This window comes from Scyliorhinus torazame, chromosome 20 (genome assembly GCF_047496885.1).
Source record: "Scyliorhinus torazame isolate Kashiwa2021f chromosome 20, sScyTor2.1, whole genome shotgun sequence".
Taxonomy (NCBI): Eukaryota; Metazoa; Chordata; class Chondrichthyes; order Carcharhiniformes; family Scyliorhinidae; genus Scyliorhinus; species Scyliorhinus torazame.
The window spans coordinates 22939912-22960719 of NC_092726.1; the positions used below are offsets into that span (position 1 = coordinate 22939912).

The window sequence follows — 20808 nt, forward strand, 5'->3', positions numbered from 1 at the left end:
TCCCCTCCCCAACATGGCGCCGGGCCCGGAAGGCCCCCCGGAAGGCGGGCGACAGCGAGCGGACGCGCTTGCGCAATGGCCGGGCCCGGACGCCGGGCGTTGGGCTTGCTGTCGGTGGCGAGGAGCGGGAGGCGCCTGTGGAGCCGCGGCGCCTGCGTCCAGGACCAGGCCGAAGCCATGAGTAAGAACAAGATCCCGGACAGGTGAGACCTGGGGCCTTCGGGGTGGGGGTGGGGTTAGGGTTAGGCCTGGGGCGCAGCCTGTTTACCGGCCGCTGCCTCTCACCTCTCCTCCCATCTCTCTCTCTCTCTGTGTACAGGTGGCAGAAGTACTCTGCGGTCGGGCTCAGGCTGCCGGGGACCAGATTCATCGCCTTCAAAGTCCCATTGAAAAAGGTACAGGGAGGCTCGGGGAAAGCCTGGCCCCTCCATTCGCATCCAACAGCTGCACAAAGCCCTGGTCAGACCATAATAATCATAATAACCTTTATTAAAGTCACAAGTAGGCTTACAACTGCAACGGAGTCACTGTGACAATCCCCTAGTCGCCACACTCCGGCGCCTGTTCGGGTACACGGGTGGAGAATTCAGAATATCCAATTCACCCTAAGAAGCACGTCTTTCAGGACTTGAAGGAGGCGACCGGAGGAAAGCCACGGGGAGAACCTGCAGACTCCGCACCGGCAGTCACCCCCAAGCCGGGAATCGAACCTGGGTCCCTCGCACTGTAGCAACATTGCTAACCACTGTGCTACCGTGCCACCCATCCCACCGTTGCCCCACAGCGCCAGGGACCCGTGTCGGCGTGGGTTTGCTCCCGTTTCCTCCCACAGTCCAAAGATGTGCAGGTTAGCTGGATTGGCTGTGCTGAAATTGCCCCTTAGTTTTCAGAGGGTTAGGTGGGGCTAGTGGGTTACAGGGATAGGGTGGAGGGATGGGGTTAAGTACGGTGCATTTTACAAAGGCTGGTGCAGACCCGAGGGGCCGAATGGCCTCCTGCACTGTAGATTCCATGAATCGAACCCGGGTCCCTGGAGCTGTGAAGCAACAGTGCGAGCCACTGTGCTGCCGTGCCGCCCACCTGGGAGCTGCCCTGCACACCACACCTCAGCAAGCATGCATAGGTCCTGGGGAGGAGATGCAGTGCAACATTTATTAACTGGATGACCCAGATTCCAAAGATTCACTCATTGAGGAGAGAGATTCCACTGTAGTCCCTGGAATTTAGAGGGGCGGGGGGGAGTCGATTCTACCGCGCTGAAGCGAACGAGGAGGGTTGAGGGAGGCTCGGAGGTCAGTGCTGCTGCCTCGTGGCGCCAGGGACCCGTGTTCGATTCCGACCTCGGGTGATCATCTGTGTGTTGAGTTCGCACTTTTCCCCCGTGTCTGCATTGGTTTCCTCCGGGTGTTCTGCTTTCCCCCCCACAGTCCAAAGATGTGCAGGATCATAGAAGTTACGGCGCAGAAGGAGGCCATTCGACCCTGTCCTGCTCTTTCATCGCCACGGTGTACCTTTCCTCCAGATGTTCGAGAAACACTGGCAGACAGTCACCCGAGGCCAGAGTTGAATCCGGGCCCCTGAAGCGGTGAGGCAGCAGTGCTAACCACTAGCCGCTCAGGTCAGGTGGATTGGCCACGCTGAATTGCCCCTTGGTGCCCACGGATGTGCAGGTGAGATGAGGTTACGGGGACAGGACGGGGTGGAGGTCGAGGAGCTGTCTGGTTTCCGAAAAAGTACCGAAAAAGATGAGTATCTATGGAACAGAGACAATTTTTTTTTTTCTCTTGTGAAGCCACCAGTTTGTGCAATTCTTTTCCATGATAGCAGTGGAGGCTGGGTTATTGAATATCCGAGTCAGACGGAATTTTGGTCAACAAAATGTTGCTCGTTTTCTTACGACCCTGTCCTCTTTTGTCTCCATCGCCACGGTGTACCAATCCTCCAGATGTTCGAGAACCAGTTACAACCGGGAGAATTCTTCTCGCCCACTGACCTCCTGAGACAGATCAAGGAACAGAGTGAGGAGCTGGGGAAAATCATCGACCTTACCTTTACAAAGCGGTATTATGATCCCAAGGTAACAAGAGGAGAGCCTTTGCCTTAACCCTTTGCTGCCTGGGGCAGGGAAGGTGGCGCGCTCAGTTGCGATTCATGCACAGGATTTCTGTCAACCATGGAAGAGAGTGAGTGTCAGGATTGCGAGATTTTGTTGGCGGGCATCTTAGTCATGCTTCTATCTTGGGCATAGGAAATGGCGTTCTTTGCTTTTACATGTATTCCTCCGAGATCGGCTCAAGAAATAATTAAATGGGTGTTGGAAGTGGGGATCCTGAATACAACGGTGAATTTAACATTACTTGTGTAACGTTACGGGGGAAATGCCACTCCCTGGCATTTCCCCCAGCAGAATTGTGATCCCCATTTGCATCAAGACTGCAGGGGGCGGGGGGGGGGAGATTATTTTGTCGGCTGGGTATATGGGGCAGGAGGTAATCAGATTTGAGAATCCCGGAGCACAGAGGCAGCCAATACTGTGAGCAGGATTCTCACTGAATTGGATTGGTGGCTTGAAATGTGAAGACTTGGGTGTAAAGTTCTCTCAAATGTGCGGAGCGTGTGTTTGTGGAGGGAACTCTGAGCTGGGTCGTGGGGCCGAAGGACGGAGTGTCCATTGGGTAAAGGTAGGAGGAGGAGCAAATACGCAGTGTGAGACAGCACGGGGGAGGGGGGGGGGGGGGGCATCGGTGCCAATCCCATGTTAGATTGTAACCGCACCAAATCTGTCTCCACGGGCACACACCTTATCGCTGTGCCAGTTCACTTTCAATTTATTCTCTGTGGTTGCAGGAGTTGCCGATGGATTTGGTTTATGAGAAGATTTTCACCGCCGGTCATGAAGTGCCAAGTGGAAAAAACATTGTGACATTCAAAAAAGCTGTGCAAAGCTTCCTGTCGGGTAACATGGACAATGGTAAGCTTGCCACCCGCCTGGGGCTGAGGTGGCAGAGTGGGCATTCGATTAAATTGGGGCAGCACGGTGGCGCGGTGGTCAACACTGCTGCCTCACGGCGCCGAGGACCCAGGTTCGATCCCGGCCCCGGGTCACTGTCCGTGTGGAGTTTGCACATTTTCCCCGTGTCTGCATGAGTTTCGTCCCCACAACCCAAAGATGTGCAGGATAGGTCATTTGGCCACGCTAAATTGCCTCGTCATTGGGGGATAAAATGAATTGGCCACTTTAAATTTATAAAACCAATATTAATATTAAAGGGAGGAGCCTGAGATTTAGTTCAATGATTTCCCCCACCCAGAGTGATCAGGTTCAAGGTTGGCTGTCTGTCTGTGGCACAATGTTGATCTCCTCAAGCTGCTGGATATCCCCGGGTGGAAGTGGGACACCTTTCGGGACGTTCCACACTGTTTTCGAGTGAACAAAGTCCTTATTTTTTCTCAGGAGTTCGTCACTGTTGTACTGCAGGAAAATGTGCCATCGTGTGCACAGCTAGCTCCCATACACAGCAACGTGAGACCGGGGGGATTATCTGTCTCACAAACGGTGCTGGTTGAAGAATAAATGTTGGCAGGGGTACCGGTCAGAACTCGCCTGTTCTTTGAATCGTGCCATAGAGTTTTTCATATCCCCGTTGAGGGGGATAACAGGCCTTGGTGTCATGTCTTCTCCAAAGGTGGCGTCCCCGACATTACTGTGCACCCTCAGTACTGACCCTCTGACAGTGCAGCACTCCCTTAGTACTGACCCGCTGACAGTGCAGCACTCCCTCAGTACTGACCCGCTGACAGTGCAGCACTCCCTCAGTACTGACCCTCTGACAGTGCAGCGCTCCCTCAGTACTGACCCTCTGACAGTGCAGCACTCCCTTAGTACTGACCCGCTGACAGTGCAGCACTCCCTCAGTACTGACCCTCTGACAGTGCGGCACTCCCTCAGTACTGACCCTCTGACAGTGTGGCACTCCCTCAGTACTGACCCTCTGACAGTGCAGCACTCCCTCAGTACTGACCCTCTGACAGTGTGGCACTCCCTCAGTACTGACCCTCTGACAGTGTGGCACTCCCTCAGTACTGACCCTCTGACAGTGCAGCACTCCCTCAGTACTGACCCGCTGACAGTGCAGCACTCCCTCAGTAGTGACCTTCTGACAGTGCGGAGCTCCCTCAGTACTGACCCTCTGACAGTGCAGCACTCCCTCAGTACTGACTATCTGACAGTGCAGCACTCCCTCAGTACTGACCCTCTGACAGTGTGGCACTCCCTCAGTACTGACCCTCTGACAGTGTGGCACTCCCTCAGTACTGACCCTCTGACAGTGCAGCACTCCCTCAGTACTGACCCGCTGACAGTGCAGCACTCCCTCAGTAGTGACCTTCTGACAGTGCGGAGCTCCCTCAGTACTGACCCTCTCACAGTGCAGCACTCCCTCAGTACTGACTATCTGACAGTGCAGCGCTCCCTCAGTACTGACCCTCTGACAGTGCAGCACTCCCTCAGTACTGACCCTCTGACAGTGCAGCATTCCCTCAGTACTGTCCCTCTGACAGTGCAGCACTCCCTCAGTACTGACCCTCTGGCAGTGCAGCATTCCCTCAGTACTGTCCCTCTGACAGTGCAGCACTCCCTCAGTACTGTCCCTCTAACAGTGCAGCACTCCCTCAGTAGTGACCCGCTGACACTGCAGCACTCCCTCAGCACTGATCCTCGGACAATGCAGCATTCCCTCAGTACTGACCCTCCAACAGTGCAGCACTCCCTTGGTACTGACCCCCTGACAGTGCAGCACTCCCTCAGTACTGACCCTCTGACAGTGCAGCACTCCCTCAGTACTGACCCTCTGACAGTGCAGCACTCCCTCAGTACTGACCCTCTGACAGTGCAGCACTCCCTCAGTACTGACCCTCTAACAGTGCAGCACTCCCTCAGTACTGACCCTCTGACAGTGCAGCACTCCCTCAGTACTGACCCTCTGACAGTGCAGCACTCCCTCAGTACTGACCCTCTGACAGTGCAGCACTCCCTCAGTACTGACCCTCTGACTGTGCAGCACTCCCTCAGTACTGACCCTCTGACAGTGCAGCACTCCCTCAGTTCTGACCCTCTGACAGTGCAGCACTCCCTCAGTACTGACCCTCTGACAGTGCAGCACTCCCTCAGTACTGACCCTCTGACAGTGCAGCACTCCCTCAGTACTGACCCTCTGACAGTGCAGCACTCCCTCAGTACTGACCCTCTGACAGTGCAGCACTCCCTCAGTACTGACCCTCTGACAGTGCAGCACTCCCTCAGTACTGACCCTCACAGTGCAGCACTCCCTCAGTACTGACCCTCTGACAGTGCAGCACTCCCTCAGTACTGACCCTCTGACAGTGCAGCACTCCCTCCGTTCTGACCCTCTGACAGTGCAGCACTCCCTCAGTTCTGACCCTCTGACAGTGCAGCACTCCCTCAGTTCTGACCCTCTGACAGTGCAGCACTCCCTCAGTACTGACCCTCTGACAGTGCAGCACTCCCTCAGTACTGACCCTCTGACAGTGCAGCGCTCCCTCAGTACTGACCCCCTGACAGTGCAGCACTCCCTCAGTACTGACCCTCTGACAGTGCGGCACTGCCTCAATACTGACTCTCTGACAGCGCAGCACTCCCTCAGTACTGACCCTCTGACAGTACAGCGCTCCCTCAGTACTGACCCCCTGACAGTGCAGCACTCCCTCAGTACTGACCCTCTGACAGTGCAGCGCTCCCTCAGTACTGACCCTCTGACAGTGCAGCGCTCCCTCAGTACTGACCCTCTGACAGTGCGGCACTGCCTCAATACTGACTCTCTGACAGTGCAGTGCTCCCTCAGTACTGACCCTCTGACAGTACAGCGCTCCCTCAGTACTTACCCTCTGACAGTATCGCACTCCCTCAGTACTGACCCTCTGACAGTGCAGCACTCCCTCAGTACTGACCCTCTGACAGTATCGCACTCCCTCAGTACTCACACTCTGACAGTGCAGCAGTCCCTCAGTACTGACCCTCTGACAGTGCAGCACTCCCTCAGTACTGACCCTCTGACAGTGCAGCACTCCCTCAGTACTGACCCTCTGACAGTGCAGCACTCCCTCAGTACTGACCCCCTGACAGTGTGGCACTGCCTCAATACTGACCCTCTGACAGTGCAGCACTCCCTTAGTACTGACCCTCTGACAGTGCAGCACTCCCTCAGTACTGACCCCCTGACAGTGCAGCACTCCCTCAGTACTGACCCTCTGACAGTGCGGCACTGCCTCAATACTGACCCTCTGACAGTGCAGCACTCCCTCAGTACTGACCCTCTGACAGTGCAGCACTCCCTCAGTACTGACCCTCTGACAGTGCAGCACTCCCTCAGTACTGACCCTCTGACAGTGCAGCACTCCCTCAGTACTGACCCTCTGACAGTGCAGCACTCCCTCAGTACTGACCCTCTGACAGTGCAGCACTCCCTCAGTCCTGACCCTCTGTCAGTGCAGCACTCCCTCAGTACTGACCCTCGGACAGTGCAGCACTCCCTCAGTACTGACTCTCTGACAGTGCAGCACTCCCTCAGTACTGACCCTCTGACAGTGCAGCACTCCCTCAGTACTGACCATCAGACATTGTGCTTCGGAGTTGAGTCGAATGTTAACATGTCAGGGCCTGGCTGTTGACAGACACTGTCCCATCTTTCAGGCCCGGGATGCAGGGATGGAGCTGTGAGCCGTATGTTGAAGCTTTCTCTGTGTGTATCTATTTGTAGATAAATTGGTTGGAGTTCACTGCACTCACGGAGTTAATCGGACTGGCTATCTAATTTGCAGGTATGTTGTTGGTTGTATTAATAACCGTTTTCATGAGCAATGAGGACTTGGGCTCGAGGAATTCTGTCATCTTCCCCCACCTCTTGATTTTGCAAGGAGTTGTAACCATCGTTTTGGTTGAGTGAGCTGATTATTGGGCGTTGGAGACAGTCGACTCCCAAACCCCACCTCCCCCTGGCAGCACGGTGGCACAGCGGTGAGCACTGCTGCCTCACAGCACGAGGGACCCGGGTTCAATTCCAGCCTTGACGGTGGGTAGGTGGAGGGTAAGGCGTTCAGGGTAGGTGGACTGGCCACGCTAAATTGCCCCTTAATTGGGGAAAAAAAATTGGGTCCTCTAAATTTATTAAAAACAAAGTAAACAGTGACTGCATTGGTTATGCGAGGTGGGCGAAAATGGGAGCCTTGCACACTGGGCCTTGACCGAAAGGCGTGCATTTCTGTCGTGCCTTTCGCAACCTCGGAGCGACTCCGAATGCTTTACACGCAGTAAAGTACAATGTGGTATCTACCCTGCTGGATTTCTGGAGAAAATATGGAGATCAGTTTGTGCACAGCAAGCAGCCATGTCGGAACAATGAGCTCTTATTTTTTTCTGACCTTGATTGAGGGATGAATGTTGGCCAGGACACTGGGTGTGGGTGGTGGTGGAGTGCCTGTGCTTCTCTTTGCTGTCCTCTTACTGATCCCTCCCCCTCCACTCTCTGCTTTGTTTCAGGTACCTGATCGACGTGGATGGGATGGACCCTCGCAGTGCAATTGATTGTAAGTTTTTGCTTTTCCCCTCTTGGCTGTTGCACCGATTGCCGCTTTAACAAGCTCCTAAACTTTGGCTCTTTCCCTCCAGTGTTCAATAAATCCAGAGGGCATCCGATAGAGAGACCGAATTACACACAGGATCTACTGCAGGGGCAAGACAGGAGGTAAAGACACCGGCTCCAAGTGAAAAGAAAGGCTAATAACCAGAACTTGGCCTATTCTGGTACCCAGTGCTGACAGGGCAGTGGCACAGTTGCAGTCTGATTCCCTATTGCCGTACTCCAATTTGCCCATTGTGTTCCTGTTGGGTCTGTACACCCGTAAATGCGAATCGACGCAGCTTAGGAGATACTGCACAGATCTGAGTGAGAGTGTGCGGAAGTAGTGTTCACGCGCGTGGCTTTGGGTTTAAAACAAAGTGAGGATACATTTCACCTCATCATGCAGTGGTAGGTTTGTACTCGGGTTCAAGAAATGGCTGGGACATGTGTAAAGTTGTGTTATGTTTTGGCAAGGTGTGTGTTATATCGTGTCAGGAACAGTTAGAGAAGAAGAGATTATTCAATAAAATAGGAAGAAAGGTTGCAATGGAGGAGTTTACGCTCCAGTGTGTATTGAACTATGAAAGTCAGTGAATCCTTCATTCCTACCCAAACTTTAGGGCCCCTGAAGCAAAACTCCAGCCCTTCAAAATAAAAATGCTGTTTTCATTAGAACGCCGGAGGCTGAGAGGCGACCTGTTAGAGGTCTACAAGATTATATGGGGCATGGATAGAGTGGATGGGCAGGCACTCTTTCCCAGGGTGGAGGGGTCACCAGGGGGCGTAGGTTTAAGGTCCCTGGGGCAAAGTTGAGAGGAGATGTGCGAGGCAGGTTTTTTACACAGAGGGTGGTGAGTGCCTGGAACGCGTTGCCAGGGGAGACTGTGGAAGCAGATACATTAACGGCGTTCAAAAGACATCTTGACAAACACATGGATAGGACGGGTATAGAGGGAGACGGCACAAGGAAGTGCTGAGGGTTTTGGCCAAGATTAGTATCATGACCGGTACAGGCTTGGAGGGCCGAAGGGCCTGTTCCTGTGCTGTATTGTTCTTTGACACCCTGGGTAGCTTTGCAGGTTTAAACCCCCCCCCCTCATGCAGCGAGGCAATATGGGTAGAGCTCAGGAATAGGAAGGGGGCAGCCACAATGTTGGGGGTTTACTACAGGCCTCCCAACAGCCAGCGGGAGATAGAGGAGCAGATATGTAGACACAAAGATTGGTGGAGTTGTGGATGCTGAAGAGGATTGTCAGAGGCTACAGTAGGATATAGATGGACTGGAGACTTGGGCAGAAAGCTGGAAGATGGTGTTTAATCCGCACAAATGTGAGGCAGTGTATTTTAGATTGTTTAATACAGATGGGAATTATATAGTAAATGAGAGAACCAAAGGAGCATTGACAGGCAGAGGGATCTGGGTGTGCAGGTTCACAGGTCACTGAAAGTGGCAATGCAGGTGGAGAAAGTAGTCAAGAAGGCAGACGGCATGCTTGCCTTCATTGGCCAAGTATAAAACCTGGCAAGTCGTGCTCCAGCTGTACAGGACCTCAGGCCACGTTTGGAATATTGCACACAATTCTGGTCGCCACACTACCAGAAGGATGTGGAGGCTTTGGAGAGGGTGCAGAGGAGTTTTACCAGGATGTTGCCTGGTCTGGAGGGTGTTCGCTACGTGGAAAGGTTGGATAACCTCGGATTGTTTTGACTGGAACGACGGAGATTGAGGGGTGACCTGTTCGAGGTTTACAAAATGCTGAGGGGCAAGAGTGAGCAGTCACATTTCAGGGTCAATTACATGGGGACATCGGTTTAAGGTGCGAGGTGGAAAGTTTAGAGGAGCTGTACGGGGGAAGTATTTTACACAGAGGGTAGTGGGTGCCTGGAACTCGCTGCCGGAGGAGGTGGCGGAAGCAGGGACGATAGTGACGTTTAAGGGGCATCTTGACGAACACATGAATAGGATGGGAATAGAGGGATACGGACCCAGGAACTGTAGAAGATTGTAGTTTAGTCGGGCAGCATGGTCGGCACGGGCTTGGAGGGCCGAAGGGCCTGTGTTCCTGTGCTGTACATTTCTTTGTTCTGTTCTTTGTTCTACCCCCTGCCTTTTGCTCGGGTTATATTCGTCGTTGCACGGTTTTCACAGTGAGAAGATATGTCGGCTCATCTTCCTTCTGTGTTTAATTCCCCCCCCCCCCCCCCCTGCAGCAATAAAGGAATTGGTGTTCCTGCTCCATGCCCAGGAACGAGGCAGAAGGAACGACACAGCCAGCAGGCTGTGTTCAAGCAGAGAGAGGGGTAAGAATGTGTGGTCACTCAGTTTGCCTCAACCTGATTCCTCTCAGTCGATGTGTTCTGGTGAAATCCTCAAACTGTCCCGACGAGACGGAGTGCAAATTCCTGATTATTTTATTCCCCAAATCCTGAATCGAAACCTTGTTCAAATCAGCAACAATTTATGACAAATCTACTCTCCCCATTCAGACGTCTCCTGATCCCACGTTTTGATCATACCTGGCCCCATTGCTACCCAGCCTTGCCTTGCGCCATCGTCCTTTTTTAATCATTTGATCTCTCCTGCCCCCCCTCCACCATCACCAACTTTCCCTTTTGCTCCTTCTCCTCCCCCCCCCCCCCCCCCCCCCCCCCCCCCCGCCCCGCCCCATCTCGAACTGCTCCAGCTTGTAGGAGCCTGCACGTTAACCCCGAGCGTGCTGCCGAGCCATTTCCGTTTGCAGTTCCTGCCTGTCGAGCGAGCTGGGTTAACAGTGGTGTGAGACCGGGGCGGCACAGTGGTTGGCATTGCTGCCTCGCGGCGCCAAGGATCCGGGTCCGATCCCGGCCCCGGGTCACGATCCGTGTGGAGTTTGCACGTTCTCCCCGTGTCTGCGCGGGTCTCAGCCCCACACAACCCTAAAAGATATGCAGGGTAGCTGGATTGGCCGTGCTAAATTGCCCCTTAATTGAAAAAAAAAAGCAGTGTGCGAGATTCAGACAGGGTCTTTGGGAATTAGTGGGGATGAATCCAGTGGCTGATACCAAGAGCGGTGGGTTTGGGGTGAGGTGCATTAAAATCAGCCCTGAAAAAGGTGCGGGTTTTTGACCCAGGCAGAGATCACCATCACCACGTTGAAGAATAGGCAAGACTCATTGAAGGAAGAGGTAGATAGATGCAAGCACGGGGTTGGTGGGCCGAATGGCCTGCATTTGTATTTTGAGCTGTGATATTCATTTGTTGTATTGGGTGTGGTCCAGAATGTTGGGTGGCGTCGGCAGGGACCGTTCGACTTTGGTGTCTCATTCCAGAAGGCTCTCCTCGTGGCTCCAGCTCACCGCCTGTTGTGTGACTCTGTCTGCTTCCGTCACGGGGGTGCTGGGCCCTCAGCTCTTGCACTGCCCCACCTTGCCCTTGTTGTGCAGTGTTTGTGACTGCTGCAGCAGCAGTCAGCCGGGAGGCGCAGGCTAGATCTGCAGTCGAGAGGAGCGTCTAGGGTCCCACAGGGTCACCACACTCTCCTGTGTATCCATCTGTTCGTTCAACCTTATATAGCCTGTTGCGAAATAAACCCATCAGATGTTGCATTCCTTTGTCAACAGGAAGCCTTGTCATTGCAGTTATTTAAACAGCACTCATTCTCTCTGGATTTAGCTATCTTGCGCTAGCTCCTTAGGTGTTCCGAAAAATGAATGTTAAAGGCTCAAAACCATTTATGTTCAAAACCTATTCAGTACATCGAACCTAACAGGCGGAAAAATCCCCTTACCACTGACTGACTCAATAACTCACCTCCTGCACATGGCCATCTGAGGAAATTCGGCATGTCCACATTGACTCTGACCAACTTTTACGGATGCACCATAGAAAGCATCCTATCGGGCTGCATCACAGTCTGGTATGGCTACTGCTCGGCCCAGGGCCGCAAGAAACTTCAGAGAGTCGTGAACACCGCCCAGTCCATCTCACAAACCTGCCTCCCATCCACTGACTCCATCTACACCTCCCGCTGCCTGGGGAAAGCGGGCAGCATAATCAAAGACCCCTCCCACCCGGCTTACTCACTCTTCCAACTTCTTCCATCGGGCAGGAGATACAAAAGTCTGAGAACACGCACGAACAGACTCAAAAACAGCTTCTTCCCCGCTGTTACCAGCCTCCTAAACGACCCTCTTATGGACTGACCTGATTAACACTACACCCCTGTATGCTTCACCCGATGCCGGTGCTTATGTAGTTACATTGTGGATCTTGTGATGCCCTATTATGTATTTTCTTTTCATGTACTATGGTAGTCACCACTGTTGTGTATATATCACATGCGAGATGTCATACGGTAAGGCTCCTGTACTACAGGTACGGGGGTAGATCCCAGCCTGCTGACTCCGCCCAGTAGGCGGAGTATAAATGTGTGTGCTCACCGAGCTGCAGCCATTTCAGCAGCAGCTGCAGGAGGCTACACATCTCTGCTTAATAAAGCCTCGATTACACTCTACTCTCATCTCGTCGTAATTCATAGTGCATCTACTAAATGATCTGTTGAGCTGTACGCAGAGAAATACTTTTCACTGTACCTCGGTACATGTGACAATAAACAAATCCACATCCATCTGCCCATTGCTTGCCATCCCTCCTGAGTCTCAAGCTCCTCACGCCTGCTTGCCACTTCCCTCAGTGACTCTCCTGCCCGCCACCCCTTCACTGAGGGGGCAGGTCAGCAAGTGGGGCGGGAGGGGGAAGAGGTACGGACAGGGTGGCTCAGCGATAGGCAAGTGGCGGGGTTGGATTGGGTCAGGGAGGAGGGAGAGCTCCAAGATTGCACTATTATGCTCTGCCTCCCGTACACCATTGTGGGAGGAGCAGTGCTGGGGAACATTGTACGGTCAAGGGGATGGTCTGCAGAAGTGATCAAATGTTGGGGGAGTCGTACTGAACCAGTAGTCTACTGTTAGAGGGGAATAGTGAGGACCCACTGCCTGTGCTGAGGGAGTGCTGCACTGTCAGAGGGTCAGTACTGAGGGAGTGCTGCACTGTCAGAGGGTCAGTACTGAGGGAGAGCTGCACTGTCACACGGTCAGTAATGAGGGAGTGCTGCACTGTCAGAGGGTCAGTACTGAGGGAGTGCTGCACTGTCAGAGGGTCAGTACTGAGGGAGAGCTGCACTGTCACACGGTCAGTAATGAGGGAGTGCTGCACTGTCAGAGGGTCAGTACTGAGGGAGTGCCACACTGTCAGAGGGTCAGTACTGAGGGAGTGCTGCACTGTCAGAGGGTCAGTATTGAGGGAGTGCTGCACTGTCAGAGGGTCAGTACTGAGGGAGAGCTGCACTGTCAGAGGGTCAGTACTGAGGGAGTGCTGCACTGTCAGAGGGTCAGTACTGAGGGAGAGCTGCACTGTTAGAGGGTCAGTACTGAGGGAGTGCTGCACTGTCAGAGGGTCAGTACTGAGGGAGTGCTGCACTGTCAGAGGGTCAGTACTGAGGGAGTGCTGCACTGTCAGAGGGTCAGTACTGAGGGAGTGCTGCGTTGTCAGAGGATCAGTACTGAGGGAGCCCCGCACTGTCAGAGGGTCAGTACTGAGGGAGTGCTGCACTGTCAGAGGGTCAGTACTGAGGGTGTGCTGCACTGTCAGAGGGTCAGTACTGAGAGGGTGCTGCACTGTCAGAGGGTCAGTACTGAGGGAGTGCTGCACTGTCAGAGGGTCAGTACTGAGGGAGAGCTGCACTGTCAGAGGGTCAGTACTGAGGGAGTGCTGCACTGTCAGAGGGTCAGTATTGAGGGAGTCCTGCACTGTCAGAGGGTCAGTACTGAGGGAGAGCTGCACTGTCAGAGGGTCAGTACTGAGGGAGTGCTGCACTGTCAGAGGGTCAGTACTGAGGGAGAGCTGCACTGTTAGAGGGTCAGTACTGAGGGAGTGCTGCACTGTCAGAGGGTCAGTACTGAGGGAGTGCTGCACTGTCAGAGGGTCAGTACTGAGGGAGTGCTGCACTGTCAGAGGGTCAGTACTGAGGGAGTGCTGCGTTGTCAGAGGATCAGTACTGAGGGAGCCCCGCACTGTCAGAGGGTCAGTACTGAGGGAGTGCTGCACTGTCAGAGGGTCAGTACTGAGGGTGTGCTGCACTGTCAGAGGGTCAGTACTGAGAGGGTGCTGCACTGTCAGAGGGTCAGTACTGAGGGAGTGCTGCACTGTCAGAGGGTCAGTACTGAGGGAGAGCTGCACTGTCAGAGGGTCAGTACTGAGGGAGTGCTGCACTGTCAGAGGGTCAGTATTGAGGGAGTGCTGCACTGTCAGAGGGTCAGTACTGAGGGAGAGCTGCACTGTCAGAGGGTCAGTACTGAGGGAGTGCTGCACTGTCAGAGGGTCAGTACTGAGGGAGAGCTGCACTGTTAGAGGGTCAGTACTGAGGGAGTGCTGCACTGTCAGAGGGTCAGTACTGAGGGAGTGCTGCACTGTCAGAGGGTCAGTACTGAGGGAGTGCTGCACTGTCAGAGGGTCAGTACTGAGGGAGTGCTGCGTTGTCAGAGGATCAGTACTGAGGGAGCCCCGCACTGTCAGAGGGTCAGTACTGAGGGAGTGCTGCACTGTCAGAGGGTCAGTACTGAGGGTGTGCTGCACTGTCAGAGGGTCAGTACTGAGAGGGTGCTGCACTGTCAGAGGGTCAGTACTGAGGGAGTGCTGCACTGTCAGAGGGTCAGTACTGAGGGAGTGCTGCACTGTCAGAGGGTCAGTACTGAGGGAGAGCTGCACTGTCAGAGGGTCAGTACTGAGGGAGTGCTGCACTGTCAGAGGGTCAGTACTGAGGGAGTGCTGCACTGTCAGAGGGTCAGTACAGTGCACAGAATTTACAGTGCTGAAGGAGGCCATTCGGCCCATCAAGTCTGCACCGGCCACTGAGGGAGTGCTGCACTGTCAGAAGGTCAGCACTGAGGGAGAGCTGCACTGTCACGCGGTCAGTAATGAGGGAGTGCTGCACTGTCAGAGGGTCAGCACTGAGGGAGCGCAGCACTGTCAGAGGGTCAGTACTGAGAGAGTGCCGCACTGTCATAGGGTCAGTACTGAGGGAGTGCTGCACTGTCAGAGGGTCAGTACTGAGGGAGTGCTGCACTGTCAGAGGGTCAGTACTGAGGGAGTGCTGCACTGTCAGAGGGTCAGTACTGAGGGAGTGCTGCACTGTCAGAGGGTCAGTACTGAGGGAGTGCTGCACTGTCAGAGGGTCAGTACTGAGGGAGTGCTGCATTGTCAGAGGATCAGTACTGAGGGAGCCCCGCACTGTCAGAGGGTCAGTACTGAGGGAGTGCTGCACTGTCAGAGGGTCAGTACTGAGGGTGTGCTGCACTGTCAGAGGGTCAGTACTGAGAGGGTGCTGCACTGTCAGAGGGTCAGTACTGAGGGAGTGCTGCACTGTCAGAGGGTCAGTACTGAGGGAGTGCTGCACTGTCAGAGGGTCAGTACTGAGGGAGTGCTGCACTGTCAGAGGGTCAGTACTGAGGGAGTGCTGCACTGTCAGAGGGTCAGTACTGAGGGAGTGCTGCACTGTCAGAGGGTCAGTACTGAGGGAGTGCTGCACTGTCAGAGGGTCAGTACTGAGGGTGTGCTGCACTGTCAGAGGGTCAGTACTGAGGGATCGCTGCACTTTCGAGGGTCAGTACTGAGGGAGTGCTGCCCTGTGAGAGGGTCGGTACTGAGGGAATGCTGCACTGTCAGAGGGTCAGTACTGAGGGAGTGCTGCACTGTCAGAGGGTCAGTACTGAGGGAGTGCTGCACTGTCACAGGGTCAGTACTGAGGGATCGCTGCACTTTCGAGGGTCAGTACTGAGTGAGTGCTGCCCTGTGAGAGGGTCAGTTCTGAGGGAATGCTGCACTGTTAGAGGGTCAGTCCTGAGGGAGAGCTGCACTGTCAGAGGGTCAGTACTGAGGGAATGCCGCACTGTCAGGGTCAGTACTGAGGGAGTGCTGCACTGTCAGAGGGTCAGTACTGAGGGAGTGCTGCACTGTCAGAGGGTCAGTACTGAGGGAGTGCTGCACTGTCAGAGGGTCAGTACTGAGGGATCGCTGCACTTTCGAGGCTCCGTACTGAGGGAGTGCTGCACTGTCAGAGGGTCAGTACTGAGGGAGTGCTGCACTGTTAGAGGGTCAGTACTGAGGGAGTGCTGCACTGTCAGAGGGTCAGTACTGAGGCAGTGCTGCACTGTCAGAGGGTCAGTACTGAGGGAGCGCCGCACTGTCAGAGGATCAGCACTGAGGGAGTGCTGCACTGTCAGAGGGTCAGTACTGAGGCAGTGCCGCACTGTCAGAGGGTCAGTACTGAGGGAGCACTGCACTGTCAGAGGGTCAGTACTGAGGGAGTGCCGCACTGTCAGAGGGTCAGTACTGAGGGAGTGCTGCACTGTCAGGTGGTCAGTACTGAGGGAGTGCCGCACTGTCAGAGGGTCAGTACTGAGGGAATGCTGCACTGTCAGAGGGTCAGTACTGAGGGAGTGCTGCACTGTCAGAGGGTCAGTACTGAGGGAGTGCTGCACTGTCAGAGGGTCAGTACTGAGGGAGTGCTGCACTGTCAGAGGGTCAGTACTGAGGGAGTGCTGCACTGTCAGAGGGTCAGTACTGAGGGAGCGCTGCACTGTCAGAGGGTCAGTACTGAGGGAGCGCTGCACTGTCAGAGGGTCAGTACTGAGGGAGCGCTGCACTGTCGGAGGGTCAGTACTGAGGGAGCGCTGCACTGTCGGAGGGTCAGTACTGAGGAAATGCTGCACTGTCAGAGGGTCAGTACTGAGGGAGTGCTGCACTGTCAGAGGGTCAGTACTGAGGGAGTGCTGCACTGTCAGAGGGTCAGTACTGAGGGAGTGCTGCACTGTCAGAGGGTCAGTACTGAGGGAGTGCCGCACTGTCAGAGGGTCAGTACTGAGGGAGTGCTGCACTGTCAGAGGGTCAGTACTGAGGGAGAGCTGCACTGTCAGAGGGTCAGTACTGAGGGAGTACTGCACTGTCAGAGGGTCAGTACTGAGGGAGTGCTGCACTGTCAGAGGGTCAGTACTGAGGGAGTGCTGCACTGTCGGAGGGTCAGTACTGAGGGAATGCTGCACTGTCAGAGGGTCAGTACTGAGGGAGCGCTGCACTGTCAGAGGGTCAGTACTGAGGGAGTGCTGCACTGTCAGAGGGTCAGTACTGAGGGAGTGCTGCACTGTCAGAGGGTCAGTACTGAGGGAGTGCCGCACTGTCAGAGGGTCAGTACTGAGGGAGTGCTGCACTGTCAGAGGGTCAGTACTGAGGGAGAGCTGCACTGTCAGAGGGTCAGTACTGAGGGAGTACTGCACTGTCAGAGGGTCAGTACTGAGGGAGTGCTGCACTGTCAGAGGGTCAGTACTGAGGGAGTGCTGCACTGTCGGAGGGTCAGTACTGAGGGAATGCTGCACTGTCAGAGGGTCAGTACTGAGGGAGCGCTGCACTGTCGGAGGGTCAGTACTGAGGGAATGCTGCACTGTCAGAGGGTCAGTACTGAGGGAGAGCTGCACTGTCGAGCCCTGCTGAATGAAGAGAAGGCAAGTTCTTTGCAATGTCATGGCCAATATTTAACTCTCAACCCACACTTAAAACAAACAAACTGGTCAGTTTGGTCGGTGAGGTTTGTGGGATCTTGCTGATGTAGAATATTTACCTGCGTAACAGTAACTGCCTTTGGCTCATTGCAGTCAGCTGACCGGTTTAAAATGGAGGGACATAGGTTTGTCTATGTTGGAAATGTTCCCTTCTCTGTGACACCTCGGCATATATTGTGCAGTTACTGGGAAATACAGCGATAGATTTTGACGGTGCTCCAGTCTGTAACCTGTGAATGATGCAGTCACTCTTTCTCTTGCAGACCGTACCACAGGAAATGTCCCACTCGGAATGGCTATCGTGAGTTCAGCCAATCGGCGTGCCCAGCAAGACTGTCTGCTCAATCCTCCGGACAGCATCGCAAGGGACGAAGGTTTGGGACTGGCGCTGTGCACCAAACAGTGCGTCACAATGGCAATGGCCAGCCATATTCCAGCAATGAATACGGAACAGAGGGTTTGTCCCGGTGGAGCGGTCAGCTCGAGGTGCTGCGGCCGAGCGGTCAGCCTGCGGCCTCACAGTGGAGCGGTCAGTCCGAGGCCTCACAGCGGAGCGGTCAGTCCGGGGTCTCACGGTGGAGCGGTCAGTCCGGGGCCTCACGGCGGAGCGGTCAGTCCGGGGCCTCTCAGTGGAGCGGTCAGTCCGGAGCGCCTCAGTGGAGCGGTCAGCCCGAGGCCTCACTGTGGAGCGGTCAGTCCGGGGCCTCTCAGTGGAGCGGTCAGTCCGGAGCACCTCAGTGGAGCGGTCAGTCCGAGGCCTCACAGTGGAGCGGTCAGTCCGAGGCCCCTCAGTGGAGCGGTCAGCCCGAGGCCTCACAGTGGAGCGGTCAGTCCGAGGCCTCACTGTGGAGCGGTCAGTCCGGGGCCTCACAGTGGAGCGGTCAGCCCCAATCCTGGCAGAGTTATCAGCCACCACAAGCTGGACGGGGCAGAAGGGGCTGGAATGCAAACTCTGGCGGTCAGGGCGGACTCAATGCACATCGACAATGGGACAATTGAAGTGTAAACGGGAAAGATGGTAGTCCTTTAATTTGCTGATGTGTGAACAGATTTCACAATGCTTTATTTTATAAATACTGATAGATTCTAAAATCCAGTTCACCATGAACCTGCGCAGCTAACTGGGAGCTGGCCTGGGTCTCCGAGCAATGTTTCTCAGGGCTTGTATCTCATCTGTCAATGCCAAGCACTGTTTCACCTTGCGTATCAGGCTCTGAGCTCATTGCCTGACACCACATCACAATGAGCGAGTCGGTTACATTTTATATTCCCGTTCTGAGGTTGATGCACAACCTGACCGGCAGTTTTAACCAGGCCTGTCGGGAGAAAAATCTTAAATATTATGTTACGGTGGCGCAGTGGTTCGCACTGCTGCCTCACGGCGCCGAGGACCCGGGTTCGATCCCGGCCCCGGGTCACTGTCCGTGTGGAGTTTGCACATTCTCCCCGTGTCTGCGTGGGTCTCACCCCCACAACCCAAAGATGTGCAGGGTCGGTGGATTGGCCGCGCTAAATTGCCCCTTAATCGGCTACTCTAAATTTGTTTTAAAAAAAAGATATATTTGAAGCTGGATTTCATTTTAAATTGTTCCTTTTAAATTATTTAATTCCCATCCCGTTCAGCCACCTTTGAACCGTCCTCTGCCTGAAGCCATTGACCCCGGCTAGTTGTGGGTGGACTGTGGCAGGGGGAAATGGGCCAGAGCCCCCAGTTCCCGATCGCTGGGCTCTGGTGCCATTGCGGAGGTCAGGCTTGGCTCCGTGCGTTGCCCGTGCAGTCTGCCAGCCTGCCGACTCTCTGTCTTGTCTCATGGGGATTGCACTCGGCCAGTGCCACCGTCCTGTCCTTATTCTCTGCCCGTCAGTTATCTAAACCAAAAGTGGCCTCTTGTTGCACCAGCTTCTCCCAGGCCTCTCCGCATTCACACGAGGCACAGTTCGGGCCTTTTTTTTTTTTAAACAAACAAATTGTCTTAAAAATGTTCTTTTTAAAAAATGTTTCAGGATTGTTTTATCTTCACACGCTGCACTGCGCAAAATCTTAATTCAGAAATAAAGGAGTTTCCTAGTCCGCTGGCTGCAATTTTCTCATCCCAAGCATCATGGACATGAGGGGTTTATTTTGAATTCTTGCTGCTTCCGGCACGCTCCGGATATGCTTTGGTTAAACTCACTCAGCGAAGCTTGCAGATTGACAGAGGGATAGGAAGCAAGGAGTCGAGAATGAGGCAGAGAAATGGCAAATGGAGTTTAATCCGGACAAATGTGGGTAATGCATTTAGGTAGGTCTAACATCGAGGGGAAATATATCGAAAATGGCAAAACTCTGAGGAATATAGAAAGTCAGAGAGATCTGGGTGTGCAGGTCCACAGATCTTTGAAGGTGGCAACACAAGTGGACAAGGTTGTCAAGAAAGCACACGGAATGCTTGTCTTCGTTGGACGGGGCAGCGAGTATAAAAACTGGCAAGTCATGCTGCAGTTGTATAGAACCTTGGTAAGGCCGCACTTGGAATATCGTGCACAATTCTGGTCGCCACACTACCAGAAGGATGTGGAGGCTTTGGAGAGGGTGCAGAGGTTTACCAGGATGTTGCCTGGTCTGGAGGGTGTTAGCTATGTGGAGAGGAATAGACTCGGACTGTTTTCATTAGAATGACGGAGGCTGAGGGGCGACCTGACAGAGGTCTGCAAGATTATGAGGGGCATGGATAGAGTGGATGGGCAGGCACTCTTTCCCAGGGTGGAGGGGTCAGACACCAGGGGGTGTAGGTTTAAGGTCCGTGGGGCAAAGTTTAGAGGAGATGTGCGAGGCAGGTTTTTTACGCAGCGGGTGGCGAGTGCCTGGAACACGTTGCCAGGGGAGGTTGTGGAAGCAGATACATTAACGGCGTTCAAAAGGCATCTTGACAAACATGGATAGGACGGGTATAGAGGGATACGGCACAAGGAAGTGCTTAGGGTTTTGGCCAAGGGTGGTATCATGGTCGGCGCAGGCTTGGAGGGCCGAAGGGCCTGTTCCTGTGCTGTATTTTTTGTGGCACTTGGTTGGAGCTTTATGGGTCACCCGAAGAGTGTGATAAGCCAAACCGGCGGGCTAAGCCCACGGACACCATCGAGATATTTCGTATCTGGTGGGCATCGCAGGGTCTGGAGTGTTTTGTTGACCCTTTTAGTCACATTTGAGTTTAATGTTTTCCGTTTCATTTGTTTTTGTTTGGGGCAGTACCCCTTTAAGGGGCTGCCCCTTTAATTTGTCCCTCAGTTTGTTTAATTGGTTCAATCAAAATAGTGGGCGTTGGAAGCTGGGCTACAGAATATCATGTCTGCTCTTGCTTCAGAGTGACACTGTGTCCTCCACCTCACCCGTCCCCAGTGTGTCACCCATTAAATGAGGTCTGGAAGGTCTTTCACTGTTTGTACGTCCATGTATGGAGTATGCTCAGCAACTTTCTGTCAGGGGGAGGCTGGTTTGAACCCCACCCCCCGCACCTCGAATATAAAGGCGACAGCGCCGAGACCATCAACCGGACTGAAGCTGAAGGCGAGCGGAACCTGCAAACAGATCCGAAGGCGGTTT

General features: G+C 54.1%; 1 protein-coding gene across 3 annotated transcripts; it reads left to right on the top strand.

The window, feature by feature from the left end:
• Positions 1-29: 29 nt before the first annotated feature.
• Positions 30-19299, top strand: LOC140396961 (RNA/RNP complex-1-interacting phosphatase-like). 3 transcript variants are annotated; one of them, XM_072485945.1, is made up of 9 exons: positions 30-203; positions 320-395; positions 1946-2077; positions 2848-2971; positions 6777-6837; positions 7556-7602; positions 7685-7760; positions 9849-9938; positions 17492-19299. In XM_072485945.1, the coding sequence occupies exons 1-9, from the start codon at positions 76-78 to the stop codon at positions 18225-18227; spliced, it is 1470 nt and encodes a 489-aa protein (XP_072342046.1). In that variant the 5' UTR covers positions 30-75; the 3' UTR covers positions 18228-19299. The 3 variants fall into 3 exon arrangements, with proteins under 3 accessions (XP_072342046.1, XP_072342047.1, XP_072342048.1); XM_072485946.1 differs by lacking the exon at positions 9849-9938; XM_072485947.1 differs by lacking the exon at positions 320-395 and having other exon boundaries at positions 48-203.
• Positions 19300-20808: the final 1509 nt, after the last annotated feature.